Source organism: Corvus hawaiiensis, chromosome 14, assembly GCF_020740725.1.
Source record: "Corvus hawaiiensis isolate bCorHaw1 chromosome 14, bCorHaw1.pri.cur, whole genome shotgun sequence".
Taxonomy (NCBI): domain Eukaryota; kingdom Metazoa; phylum Chordata; class Aves; order Passeriformes; family Corvidae; genus Corvus; species Corvus hawaiiensis.
Genome location: NC_063226.1, coordinates 22,601,834 through 22,618,888, shown reverse-complemented (window position 1 = coordinate 22,618,888; position 17,055 = coordinate 22,601,834). Strand labels below are relative to the sequence as shown.

The following is a 17,055-nucleotide window of genomic DNA, read 5'->3' as shown; positions in this document are numbered from 1 at the left end:
GGCAGTGCCATCCATCCCCACTTCTCTGGTGTGCCACGCTCAGGACGCTGTGGGTGCTTGGAGCAGTGGCTGTCCCTGGGATCCCACAGGGCGCTGGCAGCGTGAGGCGCGGTCCCGGGCTGTCCAGCCGGGCAGGAGCACCAGGAGGCCCTGTGGAACAGGGGGAGCTGCTGCCGGTGAGCCAGGGCATCAACGCCTGTCGAGGGGGCAGACCTGTGGGCTTTGGTCTGTGTCCCCCGGTCAGTGGTTTGAGGAGAAGCTGAATTCTCCTCTTGTGTTGGAGTCTCTGTCTCTTGGTCAGCCATGAGGGGAGCAGCTGAATTTTTCTCCTCTTCTGTCACGGTATCTGTCTGTGTCCCCTGCTCAGCATATTGAGCAGCTGAATCTGCCTCTTGTGCCCACGTCTCAGTCTGGGTTTCCTGCTCGACACAGTGAGAGGCCTCTCTCTGTGGGCCAGGAGATGGTTTCCTCGTGGAGGCCTGGAAGGAGAGTGGGGGATTTGCAGAGGTCACCCGGCTTCCCCCATCAGCAGCTGCTGGGACAGGGGTGCAGAAGATGCCGGGCCTGCAGTGCTGCGGCACAGGGGAAGCTTTGTCCGGCCATCCGGGCTTGGCCCTCACCAGTTCCAGCCCCACCCGGCTGCTGCAGGCCCAACAGCTTCTCACGGGCCGGTGCTGGCCACGGGCTGCGACTCTGCTGGCCAGGATGGCCGGCTGCGAGGAGCCACCGGGACGGGCCCTGCGGCCCTGGGAGCCTTGGCCCCGCGGCCCCTCGTCCGCTCTCCCGGTGCCCCTGGAGCTGCGGGGCGATGTCAGCCGGGGCAGGGACTGGGGCAGGGACCGGCCCTGGGTGCTGCAGGGCGCTCTCATGCGGGGCATGGACCGGCTCTGGGTGCCCCGAGGCTGCCGCTGCCGCAGCTGTGGGCGGGAGGAGGAAGAGGTGTGGGGGGCAGGCAGCTGCCCGGGCAGGGTGCTGGTACGCCTGGTGCCATCCTCCCGCTGGCCTCTCCCTCCATCTCGCAGCTGGTGCCTCTCCTCAGGGCTCTGGGGGTTTGGGTTCTGCTCCTCCATGGCTCCTTTCCCACAGGTGTCCTGGGAAGCTGCTGCCTCCTGAGCAAGATGTTCTGCTTGAGTGGGTACCCCAGGGCGGCTCCTTAAATACCCCAGGGGCAGGATGTGGCCCTGCAGTGTCACAATGGCCCCTTGGGGTCATGAGGCCCTGCAGTGTCACAATGGCCCAAGGGCAGCATGAGGCCCCACATCACCCATGGCAGTTGTCAGGTTGTGTTGGGTTTGCATGGCCAGGTTTTGGGAGTGAGGGGGCTACAGGGGTGGCCTCTGTGAGAAGTTGCCAGAACCTTTCCCCACGTCCGGCAGAGCCAAAACCACCAGCTCCAGGACACACCCACTGCTGGCCAAGGCTGAGCCCAGCAGAGATGGTGGTGACACCTCGGGGATGAAAGATTAAACTGCAGCCCACAGGAAGGACTCAGGCTGGAGAAGTTCATGGAGAAATAGCTCCTGTGGGAGGGACCCCAGGCTGGAGCAGGGGAAGGACTACGACCCCTCTCCTGGAGCAGGGACAGAAACAAGGTGTGATGAACTGACCATGGCCCTCATTCCCTGTCTCCCTGTGACGATGGGAGGGAGGATGGAGAGCCCAGGAAAGAAAAGGGGGGGGGGGGGGGCGGGGGGGGAAGTGTTTTTAAGATTTCTACTTCTCATCATCCTGCCCTGATTTTGATTGGTAATTGATTTCCCCAAGTCGAGTCTCTCCAGCCTGTCGAAACAAAGGGCAGAGAGCCTGCAGGCCTGCTCGCTCCCCAGCGGGAATTCCTGCAAGGAAAGAGGGAGTTCTGCAGGCTCCCCCAAGGCTGACACAAGGGAAAACCAACTCCAGTGGGCAGCACGTTCCCCTCTCCTCACCAGCCAGGCAGCGGTGCAGGAGGGAGCAGGTGACTAGAACAATCTGACTTTATTGGTGCAAACACTGGGCTCGGGTGAGTGGAATATTCCCACGTGCTCCCAGGAAGCTCCCAAGGTGAAGGGGTGCACACAGCCAGCAGCCCACTTGCGCCTGCTGTTCCTGCTGCCGAGCTCAGTCTTCGTGGATGTTGAAGAGCTTTGCTACTTCATTGAGGTCCTCATGCTCCTCCCCATCTTTGATGATCTGGAGGAAGGAGAACACATTAAATCCTGCACATCCCATAAAGAGCCAGGGCTGCAGGACTGTCACAGCCAATGCCAGGAACTCCTTGGATGCTCTCTGAAGCACCAGACTGAGACAGCCACAACACGACAGCACTTTCTACACCCAAATTCACATGGGAGTCTTAAATGTACCATCACCTGCCTACAGGAACAGCAGGAAAACCAACCTCCCGTCCCTGTGGGATTTGTTTCTGGGTTTCCCTTTACAGCCAGGGAGAGCAAGTGTTTTAAAAAGTGATTCAGCTCTGCAAAGGTGAATCTGGCACTAACTTGGAGCCAGGATACCTGGCTTGAACCTGCAACTTTTAGACAAGATGAAGAGACCACGGATTTAGGGTAAGGGCTGCTAAGGGAGGGAGGGAGGCAGGGAGGGAGGGAAGGATGGGAGGGAGGAAAGGAGGAAGGCAGGAAGACAGGCAGGGAAGGCGGAAAGGAAGGCAGGAAGGAAGGCCATACCAAAAAGCACAGGGACAGCTCCCCTAATTCACCCAAGCAGTGCTCCCATTGGACATCTGCCTTTATTTATCGTCACTTTGAATTGGCAGATTGATTTTTCCACAAGTCCCGCTCTAGCAAACCCCCCTCGCCCTGCACTGACCTTCCGAGCAATGGGCATCCTGTTGAAGATGTTCCACAATACGATTCCCACCACGACTTTATCCCTGAGGTAGAAAATGACACCTTTGCCGTAATCTTCTCCTTGCTGTGGGACTTGAGGCGTTGGTGAAGAGCTTTGAGAGATCTGAACTTCTGAGGCTTCTGCTTCCGTTTCGCTCTCAGATCGAATTCCAGTCCCTAAGGCAAAGACAGGAGGAGTCACACACCCAGTGCAGGACGTGATGATGGGAGCAGACTCAAGAGCAGGAGCCTGAGATGTTTCCCTTTGAGTTGTGTTCCCCAAAAGTTAAGTTTCATTAACAAAAGGATGAAACAATCCCAACATGGAGCACAACACTGACAGTTCCCAACTTCCACCCTCAAATGCAAAGGACAGCAGTGTCTGCTTCCTGCAGGCAGCGGATACAAAATAAACATGCTTGGATCCCTGTCTCTGTTATCCCAAACTGACCATTTTATTGCCACAGAGGAGATCAAACTTCCCTGGGAAAGTTTACATGTCAGTAGAGGCATTCCCTGACATGTTCTTGGAGGAATGTTGTGTTTTAATCACATTTTAATATCAAAGCCAGCCTTTAAAGCTTGGTCTAGAAACGAGACAGCAGATTGCTGTGTCCTCATGCTTTCAGAGGTCAGGGTGACTCTGTGGTCCCCACACCAGCACGTGCAGGAGCCCCCCAGTCCATACCTGACTGTTCTGTTGCACTTTTTGGGGTGTCCTTGGCCGTCGCCTTGGCGAACACTCCCACTGTGGGCAGACTGCTGTCCACAAGGCCAATGGCTTCGTACCCCACGTTGGGGCCCAGATCACTCCTAGGAATGAAGTGGGAATAAAATAAATTGGTAGCATTATTGAGACAAATCCAAGGCAATTCCATCCATCCATCCATCCATCCATCCATCACTCCTTACTCCAGCGTGGCGTGGACGATGCTGGACACAGGCTGACCCACACACTGACTGATACATGGAGTGTCCTTGGTGCACACAGGTGCAACAAGGAGTCAAGACATGACAAACCCATGGCCCTGAGCTTCAGAAAAACCAGCTCACTGACCAAAACTCAGAAATCCTTCAGGACCACTCCCTGGGAGGCAGCTGGAGGCTTCCCAGCTTCTGGCAGTGCTGTTATCGAGGCTTGGCAGCATGGACAATCACTCAGTGAGTATTTCAGAGAGCATTTAAAAAAGACTAAAGAGAAGAACACCTTGCCCTAACACCTCCTTGAACTGGGCACCTGGATCTGAACTGGGGTGCTGATAGGAGACAAAGCAGCTGTGGTTTGGCACCAGTAAGTACCAGGTGTCTGAAGTGTTTCCCAGGATGCTGAGGAAACAGATGCATCACAAACCACTTTGGATCTATGTACAACACGACCTTCCCTGCCAGAATCCTCCAGCACAGACTGGGGTCACTGCAAGGAACACCAGTAACATGCCAGCTGTGATCAGGAGGGATCATGGAATAATTTGGGTTGGAAGGGACCTCAAAACCTATCTCATTCCACTCTTCTACCATGGGCAGGGACACCTTCCACTATCCCAGATTGCTCCAAGCCCCAATGTCCAGCCTGGCCTTGGACACTTCCAGGGATCCAGGGGCAGCCCCAGCTGCTCTGGGCACCCTGTGCCAGGGCCTGCCCACCCTCCCAGGGAAGGATTTCTTCCATATATTGAACCTAAATGTCCCCTCTGTCAGTTTGGAGCCACTCCCCCTTGTCCTGTCACTCCAGTCCCTCTCTCCTTGCAGCCCCTTCAGACACTGGAAGATGCTGCGAGGTCTCCACACAACCTTCTCTCCAAGAGGATCGGGATCCTGAGCATGCTGACAAAATGCATGAGGAATTCCTGTCATTTCCCAGCTTTTCAGCACGGGGGAAGGAAGTGTCACTCTGTGAGGGCTGGCACAGTGTGACACCTGCCAACAAACACGGGGCTGCAACTCACAGCCCTCCTTCACCTGCATCTGGTCATGGCTGAGAGCATCCCGAGGGAAAGCACCCCTGGGAAATGGGAAATGGCTGTCTCTGTGTCCTTAGCTGCACCTGATGACCTCTGAAGTTTTTCCCAACCTCAAGGATTCTGTGGCTCGGTTTCTTGTTTAAAAGTGAAGTGAGAAATGCTCTGGGCCCCAAGTCCAGGCAGAACAGACCAAGAGCTCAGGTAAATGACAGCAGGTCATAAATAACTATTTCTGAGGAGATTTCCCTGAGAAAACTGGAACTCTTTTACCCATATTTGAAATCCTGTTAACAAACAGGATTTGAGATTTTTAACTGGGCTGAGCTAACAGCCTTTTGGATTTTTTGTGGGGCTTTTTTTTGTTGTTGTTGTTTTGTTGTTCTGTTTTCATTCATTTTGTTTTAAAAAGAACTTCAGGAAAATACAGCAAAATTGCCCATTTTCCTGATACCTCTCTCTGGAAAACAACTTCTCAGGTACACCTGGATGCAGCAATGCTTTGCTACTAAAGCATCAGCTCAGCAAAGTGCAACACTCAGACCCACACACTGGGCTGGGGAACTTCAGATAACCCTAACAGAAAATCTGCTGCTAGATTCAACCTGTAAATCAGTCTGCTCTGAGGAAAGGGCTGTTCTGTATTGCTCCTTGCTCTGCGGAATGGGACTCGTTCAGGGAGAAACTGGGATCTGCAGGAAGGAAAAACACTTGAGGGAGGTGAGGGCAGAGCAGCAAACGCTCAAACACCTCCCCCGCCCTGAGCTTTAGGAACATGAAGCTGTACAAGGTGTTTGCTGAGGTGGTTTCACTCCTCTTGGGAAACAGACACTTCCCGAGGTGTATCTTGTCCAAGCTCCTGCAACGTGGCCACGCGAGGAACCCCCAAAGAGGAAAGGACCGTTACCAGAACATGGACTGGTGCCAGTAGGGCTTTGCAGCTCCTGTCATGTTTTCTCCAGCCAGTCTCCCGCTCACCACGGCGTGGTCGTGGTGCTCCACGCGCCTCCGGCCCAGTTTGATGTCATAAAAGCAGGCAGCATCCCCTGCCTTGGAGAGAACCATCCCGTGAGCCCCGAGACAGGGACAGCTTCCATTAGTGCCCAAACAAAAAAAAACATCGGGAAGAGACCAAGAGGAACAAGGAACCGAGTTTTTCTGGCAAACCCCCGAACACCACCACTACCTCATCCCACTCCCTGGACTACACAACTCCCAGTTTCTCAGCATTTTGCACCGATCCTTGGAAAAATAAGCCAGCATGAGCTACGTTTTCCAGAGGAATCAAAGTCTCAACGCCCACCAAGGGACTCTTATGCAAGCGAGTGATCCAGGCTATCTTTAGGTTACCCCAACTCCTCTTACACAGCATAAATATTCCAAACTCGCCGTGGTTACCACGGCAACGAGGCGGCTGCAGTGCCTGACCAGGCTCTGGGCCTGCGCTACACCGCTCTCCTTACTCTCCTCACTCGCTCCTGCTCACGCCGGTCACCTCCTCCGTGCCACTCGAGTGTCCCGCTGCAGCAGCAGCAGCAGCAGCAGCAGCAGCAGAGCTGTGCCCACACTCACCACCCAGATGTTGGAGCGCGCCTGCAGCTCCGCGTTCACCCGGAACCCCCCGAAGTTGGAGTCCACCTCCAGCCCCGCTGACTTGGCCAGTTCCACATTAGGCTCCAGCCCCACCGCAGCCACAATGTGATCTGTCTCCACCTGTTTGGGGATGCAGAATTAGGATGTTAATTCCCTGCATGCCCCTGCAAATGTTGCCCTCTCCCTGCTTTTCCATTTACCTTCCGGCCGTCCTTCAGTTTAATCAGCAGCCGGTTGCCGGACACAGAGACGGATTTGACCACAGCATTGGGCAGGACATTGACCCCCTCTGGAAAGGAGCACAGGACACCTCACTGCCTCACTGCCTGCCCAGGGCCGGGCAGATCCCACCTGCAGCAGGTGGCTGGTGCAGACAGATCCAGGTGAGGAACCAAGACAGAGCCCACCCGAGCTTTGCTGCATGTGCTAGTGCAGCTCTGGGGGAAGCACGAGGAGAAACCCAGATACAAAGTCTGAAAGCTGCTTAAATGACAATCCAAAGTACATCTCATGTGATGACAAGGCCACATCCGAAAGAATTCCCTAAAACAGGTGTTCAGGAGCTAAGGACACTCAATTACCTATTGCTGTGCCACAGCCAGACCCAGAGGTCCAACAAAGCAGCTTCCAAAAAAAGAAATTAACTCAGACCTGTGGGTATCAGGCGCTGCAATCCACACCCAATGACATTCCTCCTCCCTCTCCCCCCTCCACTTCCCAATGCACAGGATTATTTTGCACTTAATGCAGCAAATGGAAAAAGGTGTCTTAGACCTTACTGACATTATCAGCCAAACACTGCAGCACCTGGCCTGACACACCTGGTGTGTGCACGGGCACAGAGATCTTTCCACGGAAACAGCCACAGGGAAGGAAAGCCTCACTGCCATCAGCAAGCCTGCTTGCTCAGCCTTCCCAGAGGAACTGCCAAGAAGCCAGGGGTTCATGGCAGCCCTGTGCTGCCCAAGCTGCCTGAACTACAACTTCCCCTGTGCTGCACCTGGGCCACTTTGCAGGGCCCAGCCTTCCCAAGGCTGCAGAGACAGAAGGGAACTGGATGTCCCCAGGAGCAGCTGCCCAGCAGCAGCAGCCCAAACCCACTCGGCAGCTTCACCTCTTCGGACTTTCTCTGTGGTCCAGTTGCTCAGGTATTCGGGCAGGACTTTGCCCATGTTGCCGTTCTCTGGAAACAGCTGGATCACCTCCAGGCCTCGGGTTCGTGCTGGAAGGGAAGCACAGAGCAGCAGGATAAAGAGCAGCAGCAGATGTCAGGACACACAGGCTTTACTTTACACAAGGAGCTTGACAGAAGTTTCCAAATCTGGGAGTTCTGACTCCCAAGGAGTCACAAAGTGACTGACCACTGCTTCTCATACACCTGCAAACTCTAGGTAACAGACTTTTAGGGTAAATGCTTGGTATTTTGGCAAAAAACTTTTTAAAATTACCATAAAGGCACTACTCACACACTGACAGTCAGAATCCAGCTGCTCACCACCTTTTTGAAATCACAGGATTAAGGAATGCTTTTGGTTGGAAGGGACCTTAAAGATCATCCAGTTCCTACCTCAAAATCATAGTTTGAGGGTGGCTTTGAGCACAGAGAACAAATGTGACTTTTCAGAGGGTGGAATGACTTTGCAGCTCACACTGGCCCGCAGAGCTCCCACCTCTGTGGTCAGGGGCTGCTGGGCAGCTAATGAGGGAGAAACTGGGAGAGCCTCAGCCAACAAAACACCCGTGTGTTGTTTCCTTCAGGCAAAGACAGAGGCTGTGCAAAAACTGAGCAGCTGGGGAGTGAAAAGAAGTTTCTGATGTGAGGCTGCTGCCGCTCAGTGCCTGTCACAGCTGGGGACACACACTTACCTCTCCTTCCCAGAGCACAGGCCAGCTCGCTGCCGAGGAATCCACCACCAATAATTGTGATGGACTTGACTTCCCTGGAAATCTTCTCCAGCCTTCGGAAGTCCTCGATCTGAAAGAACATTTACCCCCATTTCCAATCCTCTCTAACAGGAATGGCAGCAGAAAGCATTTGTCTCCAGTCTGTCCCTTTGAAATAAGAGTGACTCTCCCCAGCCTGGAAAAGGACATGTGTTGCTCCTTCCTCCTGTTTGCCTGTTGCATAGAAAAACCTCCCTGGATTCCTTAAGTCTGTGCAAGCTCTTCCCTGTCCAGGAAATCTCAAATGCCTGCATTTCCCCCTACATTTCAAGGGCAGCTACAATAAAACTTCTAAACTCAAATGTCCCACAGCACACCCAGTACAAGGATGCCACAGCTCACAGCATCCATCCCTCCCTTCCCCACTGAGCAGACCACAGCTCAGGGCAAGTCCAGCACAGAACACAAGACTCCCATATGCCTTCTTATTCCCAATCCATTCCCTGAACATGACTAAAGGGAAGGCTGCATGCTTCTTCTTCCAAATCCCACATCTTCAAGAAAAGTAGAGTTTGCCAAAAAAAAAAAAAAAACAAACAACTCTGCAGCAAATTCCAGAAGATTTTGGCCACATTCAATGGCTTTTATTCACTTTGGAAGGTGCAGCAAAGTCACACAAGAGGGAAACTTTAAAAAATACCTAAACCCCATAATCCACACACTATTACAGCTCTCAGGCCGAGGCAAGCAGGTGAGTGGTTGAGTAGACTCTACCCTGGTTTCCTGCCTGGGAGAAGGAATAAGCAGCCAATGGATTCCTGGGCACCGTCTGAGGGGGGCACTGCCAAGGCAGGACTGTCCCGACCCAAAGCAGAGGAGTTTAAAAACGGAAAGCAGTGGCAAGTGGCTCTGACTCACTGAGCCTCAGCCGGCTGGCAGCACCTGAGGTTACCTTTCGGAACAGGGTCAGCCTTTTCTGCACGTCCTTTCCTGCTCGTTCAATGGCAGGCAGGTTTCTTGGGGATCCCCCTGGACACAGGGAGGAGAGAAGAGAGACCAATGACACCACGGCCATGGCACTGGATATCCAGTCAGTGCAAAGTTGTCTCGGATCTCAACCGTGCTTCCCAAACTGCTCCGGTATGGGAATATCCCAGTATCCCTGCTGCTGTCTGAGTGTCTCAGAAAAGCTGATGATGCAAGGCAGGTGAGAAACCCAGCGTGGCTGGCTGCACAACTGTCCTTCACAGGACTGCTCCCCAGCATGTTTGACACTGCAGAAACTTCTTCTCAAACAGAACCAAAGAATCACAGAATGGTTTGGGACCTTAAAGCTGGACCCCCCCCAGCTCTCCCAGCTTGGCTCCACAGGGGAGGTGCTCCAGAGAATTTATCTCTAGCTAAATGTCACTGAAATAAAAAGCCTGGCACAAGACCAGGAACAAGAGAAAAAACCCAACACTTACCAGTGGCAATGAGACATTTGTCGTAGGATATCTGGGTGCCATCACTGAGCTTCACCGTGTTCCCTCTGACATCCATGTGCACAACCTGCAAGATGAACCCAGCTGAGCTCGAGCTCTTCACTTCATGGACTGCTGATCAGAGATGCAATCTTGGAATTAACATTCTCCCACCTTTAGGTTTAGGGTGGGGGCAGGAGTGGGGAAGTGAGAGGACTGGAAGTGGGAATTGAGGCAACTTCTTTGGGAGTCACCATAGCTCAGGCTGATCTTCCCATGGTCTGAGTGTGAAATGGGCTCAGACAGAGCACAGCTCAGCAGGAAGAGGAATCACTGACATTTATCATAGCAACATACAAAAAACTGAGGATATAAATATGTTAGAAGGTTCACCATAAATTTCTCCACCTTCCTGCTGCTTTGGCACAGTGCTCCTGCTCACCTCATCACCCACTACCTCGATCTCTGTGCTCTCCTCACCTCACCCTCCAGCCCACACAGCCCAGTTCCCACTTGTCACACCCCATCTCTAAGGTCTACATATTTTTGTCCCATGCCCAGACTCCAAACTTATCCACCTCTCTTCCTTATCATCTTCCCTCAGCTCACTTCTATTCCTCTTGCCTTCTCCCAACTTCACTTCAGAGTAGCATAATCTCTGCTCCATCACACTTTTCCCAAACTTATACAAATTCCCTTCCCAGCCAACTCCCCCTTCAACTCCAGTGGTTCAGTACCACCTTGGAATGCAGGCTCTGCTTAGAAGAGCTGTAGGAACAAGAGCCAGTGCTGTACCCACCTTCTTGCCAGGCAGAACTGCCACCCCACCATTTTCCACAGAAGGCAGGTCCTCGACAGGCACATAGAAAGACGGCGGCTGGAAATAGATACTGAGAGAAGCTCCATTACCAAACAGGTTCCACTAGCTCTGGGGCACCAGAAATCCAGCTGTTCAGCAGCTCCAATGAGACAAAGACAACTCTGTGCATCCATAACAAGCTCCACAATTATTTATCTATTTTTAAGAATTAGGGTCTTCACACTGTTGAAGTTCGAGGGTTTGGATCACAGAATCACAGAATTGGTCAGGTTGGAAAAGATCATCAAATCCAACCACCAAGAAAGGCTTAATCACAGAAGTCAAAAAAATCAAGTGTGATCCCGTGTCCCTGGACCTCTGCTCTAACCTGTGGAGCTTCACCTTTATTAACTTATTTCAGAAGACTCCTGCCCATAGAGGAATGTGTCTAAGGGGAATCACAGCAAAGTTCAAGAGGTATCGAGTCCTGAGCGAACCCCAGTGGGAAGCAGAATTCTTCAACCCCTGCCAGCACCGACACAGCCTTCCCTGCTCCTCAGTGCTCCACTGGCTGGTGGTTCTCTCCCAAGAACAGTTTGGTCATTGTCACCTCGTCACTAAACACTCTCCTGCGCCCTGTCACCTGCAGTGCCACGTACCTCCTCTCCTTGCCATTCCACTGCTTGAACCGCAACGTTTCTGTCACGTTGGGATCATCGGAAAACCACAGTTCTTTGGAAAGAGGTGGACGCATGTAGGGCAGGTTAGGGTCTTCAGACACAATCAGCACCTTTAATTGGCCAGGAAACACATCAGCTGGAGCGACAGCAGGCAAATGGGAGCACACACAGGGGCTCTGGAGCAGGACAGCTCTTACCCGGGCTCCGGGGTCGCGGGCCCGGATGGATCTGGCAGCAGCGAAAGCAGCGGTTCCTCCACCAATGAGCAGGAAAGGGACGTGGGACGGGACCTTGGGATGAGTGCTCGGAGCTGCAGGTGACAGATGGGACAGCTTACTGCAAATACAGGCAAATGGCCCAGCCCCAGGGCACAGAGTGTGTCACCAGGGGCCTTCCACATCCAGACTTCCTTTGGAAATTGTCCTCCTTCTGCCCCAGCATCCTTCCCAAGAACCCCGCTGCTGCTTCTCCCAAAGCTGCTCCCTGCAGGAATCAGTCAGATTTCAGCAAACTGGTTTTTCTCAGCAAGCCCAAAACTCTGCACTGGCCAACCAGCGTACACTTTGTAAGAAAGGGAAGTTCCCCAAAAGGCCAAGGCACGTTTTTCTGTAATTTTGTTCAAGGAGACAACTTTTGAGTTCCTGCAGAAGGCACCTCCTCCCACAGGCAGGTCCTGTTGCTGAGCAACATGCGGTTAATCCGTAGGCAGGGACTAACCAGGCAGTTCAGTATTAGCACCAGAACTCACCTGCTGCGCCCCCAGGAGCAGCACCTGCACCTGAAATCCGCTTAATTCAGCGAAGTACAGGCTGCAGTTTGGGAGCTGCAGTTCAGGGCTGACTCCAGGATGAACAGGCTCTCCACCAGCCAGGGAAAGAGGCCCTCTGGAATCAGTGTACTTGCTAGACTGTGCAAAGGCAAAAGCCAGAAGCAGGGCTCACTCCTTTCTCTTTTTATCACAGAAGGAGTAAATGATAGAAATCAGCCCCGGGAGACATCCTACTTCATCCTCTGTAAAACAGCCTGTTCTGGGTCATGGAGCCAGCGCTGTCTTCTGTGCTGGGAAGTCACAGAATAACAGAATCCCAGAACGGGCTGGGCTGGAAGAGACCTTAAAGCTCATCCAGTTCCACCGCCCTACCATGGGCAGGGACACTTTCCACTAGGCCAGGCTGCTCCAAGTCCCGTCCAACCTGGCCTTGAATGGGAATTCCGAAACAACGGCACACACTGAGAAGTACAATCCTCTGCAGGCACGTCTGTGATTCCAGAGAGCCTCTGTTCCCTTTGTTTTGGAGGCCTCAAGCTCACAAAGAACAGAGCCAACCCCAGAACTGGTGGGCTGGTACCCACCGGAGGCAGAGGGCTCATCGTCTTGGGACTGCGTGGTTACCGTCGAGACCCGCCTGGTGAATCGCTCTTTGTTATCCTTCAGTATTTTGTACACCTGCAGACAGACAGCAGACATTTACCTTGTCCACCTTACAGCACCAAGGCACCACCCTGCTGCTGGCCCTGGCAGGCTTTTGTCCACCCCACGTGCTGGAAAAGCCAGTGACAACATGTGGGGCAAAATACACCTCCCTGGACAAGGCTCCCATCGGGAATGTGCTCAGAAAATGACCTGCTCCACCTGGTGTGATGAGCCTTGGATGTCTGGCTGCTTCCCAGAAGCAATGAACCTTCCTGCAGGTGTCTGGCTGCACACCCCTTCCAAGGAGAACCAGCTCCAATGAAGGAAATGCAGCCAAACCAGCCCCAAGACCACATGCAAGCTGGGCCATGACACAACACAAGGCTGCAGAAATGGAGACAAATCCAAAGAAAAAGCATCTCCCAGCTTCCAAAGCCCAGAGCAGCTGGGCAGAGCCAACAACCTGACTGGCTTGCTCTAGGCCAGCTGGTACAGGCATGGTGGTGGCAGTGGGGACACCCTGACATTAGCAGGGCCTTGAGCCACGGGAGCGGGGCTGCTCCAGGTACTGGCCCTTGGACATGGAATCTCTTCCAGCTGAATGCTGATCTGCTCATCTGACTGTGAAACTCGGGATACAGCATAAGCAGAGCCTGCATGTACAATTTACTGGGACAGACATCTCTTATGTCACTTTAGCTTCCAAGAAAAGCTGGCAATGGACAGGAGCTGAAGACACTGGGAGTGCTGGGAGCAGGTCAGTGTCCCGTATTTTTCCCCAAGGGTAAAAAATTAGAGGGAAGCAAACCTTTCTTTAAGGCAATACCCAGCCTTGCTAATAGTCTCTGTCATGTGCATGACATCAAATTTCATTTGCCAATCCTCACAAGTTGGTGTTTTATAGCAAATAGGCTCAAACGAGAACGGAGGAATTTAATGCCAGGCACAAAAAAGAGCACAGGACAAAAGCCTGTCCAGGGAACTGGAGAAATGTCAGAAATATTAGAAACCAGGAACTTGTCAGTGTAGAGAAGAATTAAGATAAAAGTATTTTTAAAGCCTTTTGCTTCGAGACAGAAAAGCCAAGGTTAACAAACCACCTCTGCCTTTACAGGCAGAACCAGGAAGGTTTTAAGCGAGTCCAAAGGGCAGCATACAGCAAATTAAATCTGATCCTTCAGGAAAAAACACTATTATGCACAGGCAAAACATGAGATCAGGCCTTGAGGATAAATATTTCCAATGGGACAATGTCAAGTTATTTCTAGTCAGAAACAGAACTATACTTTGCCAGGACATGGGGTGATGTTTCAGTGCTCTTCCCTGAGGAAATCACAAAGTTGAACAAGTTTTCTTCCCTTCCCTTTAGCACACTTATATTCAGGTATTATTTCCTTTTCTGCATGCCAACATTACTGATATTGGGAGAGGTGCATTAATTAATAATTTGTGCCCTTACACAGACAGAAGCCAAAGATGGCCACTTTGGGTTCAGATTTACTTAATGTGGAAAGGTTAATTCTAAGGCAGGTTTCCCCACTAAGAACTGCACTACTTGAGAGTATCCAATTTGTAACCTTAAATTATTTGGCAATGTCCCTTGAAAATGAAATACCTGAGGCCAGGGAGCACGAAGAGGGCTGGAAGTGAAGGGTAACAGGGTGGGAGGTACAGACAGGTGCCCCCCCTCCACCCTCCCACCCCACAAACACCTTTAGGGAAGCGTCTTACATAAGCTCCTGTCCCAGTGACTGTTCCTCCCACTATTAAGTATAACAAGAGGTTGCTGCCAGCTTTGCCAGGAACACCTGAAGACGTCAGGGATCTAGAAGGGCATCTTAGCTGATGGCATTGCAAAACTGCAGGGGAAGACAGGCAATGGAAGAGAAGAGGCAAAGAGCTGAATATTAGGAAGGATTCTTGATTAAACAGGTCTTGGGAAAAGCAGAGTGTGCTTTGTAATTTCAGCTACCTTGTCTGCCAGAGAAAAGGACAGCAGGGCACAGGAAATAATTATATTTAAAGGAAATGGGAAAATATTTTTCTTCCATGCACTGTTTTGAATTTTTTTTCCCCTTCCCCAGGAGCTTCCTTAGGAGAAAATTGGGATTTTGAACTTTTAATGAACATGATCCTCCAAGAGAAAGAGCTTGGAAACAAAGATTTGTGTGATTTAAGCCTGGGGTCTATCCACTCCCAGGCAATGCTGATACTCTTCAGCTCTCTGGGAATGTCATTTACTCTTTAAGTCAGGCTGAAAACCTTTATCCTTTTCGAGTAGGACATAAATGCTCCCCAGCTGGGGGTTGATTTGGTATACTTACACCAGTTAAACAAATGTTCTGAACTGAGATTTGGCAAGGAATTGTTTGTCCCATACAAGGCAACAGACAGAGCTGTGGTTGGTCATAACAAAAAAACCCAAGAGTGCCTTTAAGGTAAAAAAACTGAAAAGGTAACTGAAATTACAGTTAAAACCCAAGTAATCATAAGAAGTTAATTTCCATTTAGCTCCCCTTGAAGTTTTCTGAAGGACGAAACAGAGATAAAGCTACAGAGATCAAAAGCTGAGTAAAGAGAGCTGGAATACAGCAAATGCTCGACAGGAGAGATGGATTGCGGCTTCTTCCCAGGAACCACCTTTCTACTTACATAGGCACCTGCTCCTAAGGTGGACAAGCCCACAATAAGGACAAAAACCGAATTACTGCCCTTTTGCCCAGGCACGCCTGTGCTAGCCACTTGTCTGCTCAGCTGCAGGTCTGGGGGCACATTCCAGCGCTGCAACAACGTGCCTAAGGAACACAATTTGTTGGAGAAAACAACACAAAAACACTGTCAATACAAAGGTAAGTCTGGAAATTTAGAGACTAAGTCAGTTCTGAACCCAAACAAATTCCTTGTTTGGAAAACCCAGCACCACATCTGAGCGACTTATCCTGAGCCACAACAATGTGCTCCGGGCAGCTGTGGATACCAAAATACCTGTGAGATCAAGGGGTAACTGAACTGATGGAGAGCAGGAGCATCTCTAGGCAGCTGGAAAGGCTGCCTGCAGCTGCCGCCTCCAGCCACGCCGGGCTGGCCGAGCACGGAGATGTGAATTGGTGGTTCCTACACCCTCTCCAGGCCTCTCCTGTCCGAGGATGCACCTGGCTCCAGCACAAGCAAGCAGAGGCTGAGCTAACCCGGCCAGGGCCGGCAGCAGGGATGCTTACACCGGAACCAAACTCGCTCTGCTCACACAGCTCATTCCACCGGGATAAATCACCACAGGAACGGGCTTCTGCTGCCAAAAAGGGCATCGCCGGTGGAAATGAGCAGATCCAGGTGCAGGCAGCTCCCGCTGCGCAAGCGGGACAAGGGGCACCCCTGGCTGAGCCGCTGCACAGCGTTTCATTTCTCCATCACCCAGTCACAGCCACGGCCGCCCCAATTCATCCCTAAACGGAGCGAGCGATGGCGGGGACGGCTCCGAGCGCTGCTCCCAGCACGGCCGATGCTCCCGGGAGAGGTTTGGGCTCTCTCCACCCCCACCTCCACCTGCTCCCGCCCGGCGAGTGCAGAACCCGCCTCACCCCAGCCTGAAGGCACTTATTTGTGACAAAAACCGCACCAAAGCCACCAGCACCCGAAAGGCGACCAAGGTCTCAAGCAGCTCCGGGTAATTCACGCTTCCCAAACGCGTTCCCGAAGCATCCGCACCTCCCCGCGCCCCCTCCCGCAGCGCCCCGGGCCCCGCACCGATCCCGCGGGGTGACCGCCCGGCCCGGTGCCCTCCGCAAACGGCGCTCCCGGCCGGGATCCGGCCCCGGGCCTGAGCCAGCCCCGGGCCGCGGGACGGAGCGGCGGGAATGGCGCCCGGTGCCCCCCGGCCCCGGCCCCGGCCCCGGCCCCGGCCCCGCACTGACCCGCGTGGGCGCGTCCCCGCGGCGGGGGGCGCAGGGCGCGCGCCAGGGCCGCGCGGCAGCGGATCATGTCGCCGGTCGCTCGCCGGTCGCTCGGTCGCGGCCCCGCCGGCCCGGCCCGGCCCCGCCGCGCACGCGCCTCCCGCCGCTTCCGGGCGGCCGCTCCGCGCCGCCGCATCGATGGTGCCGCCGCCGCCGCCATGTGGCGGCCGCCCCGCCGCCTCCCGCGCCCGCTCCGCCGCGCCGCCGCCGCCGCCGCCACCGCCGCCGCCGCCGCCGCCACCGGGCCCGGCCGCCGCCTGCTGCTCTCCACCCCCATCTTCTACGCGAACGGGCCGCCGCACATCGGGCACCTGTACTCGGCGCTGCTGGCCGACGCGCTGCTCCGCCACCGCCGCCTGCGCGCCGCCGGCCCGGCCCGGCTCTGCACGGGTCAGCGAAGCCCCCGCTCCGAGCCCCTTCCCCGGGGCTGACCCCTTCTGCCGGGGCTGACCCCTTCTGCCGGGGCTGACTCCCCTCCCCGTGTCC

At 53.6% G+C, this 17,055-nt stretch overlaps 2 protein-coding genes across 3 annotated transcripts; one reads left to right on the top strand and one right to left on the bottom strand.

Moving 5' to 3' along the window:
* Positions 1-1,894: 1,894 nt before the first annotated feature.
* Positions 1,895-16,631, bottom strand: AIFM1 (apoptosis inducing factor mitochondria associated 1). Of its 2 annotated transcripts, none has more exons than XM_048318945.1 (16): positions 16,531-16,631; positions 15,272-15,414; positions 12,559-12,652; positions 11,403-11,515; positions 11,185-11,315; positions 10,526-10,616; positions 9,730-9,814; positions 9,216-9,292; positions 8,246-8,354; positions 7,494-7,601; positions 6,580-6,668; positions 6,359-6,499; positions 5,694-5,836; positions 3,517-3,641; positions 2,809-3,005; positions 1,895-2,169 (listed from the first exon to the last, which is right to left on the bottom strand). In XM_048318945.1, exons 1-16 carry the CDS (start codon positions 16,595-16,597, stop codon positions 2,098-2,100), a joined length of 1,785 nt encoding a protein of 594 aa, XP_048174902.1. In that variant the 5' UTR covers positions 16,598-16,631; the 3' UTR covers positions 1,895-2,097. The 2 variants fall into 2 exon arrangements, with proteins under 2 accessions (XP_048174902.1, XP_048174903.1); XM_048318946.1 differs by lacking the exon at positions 15,272-15,414 and adding an exon at positions 14,351-14,478.
* LOC125333378 (methionine--tRNA ligase, mitochondrial-like) lies at positions 16,596-17,042 on the top strand. The gene is made up of 2 exons (XM_048319243.1): positions 16,596-16,710; positions 16,750-17,042. The coding sequence occupies exons 1-2, from the start codon at positions 16,596-16,598 to the stop codon at positions 16,998-17,000; spliced, it is 366 nt and encodes a 121-aa protein (XP_048175200.1). The 3' UTR covers positions 17,001-17,042.
* Positions 17,043-17,055: the final 13 nt, after the last annotated feature.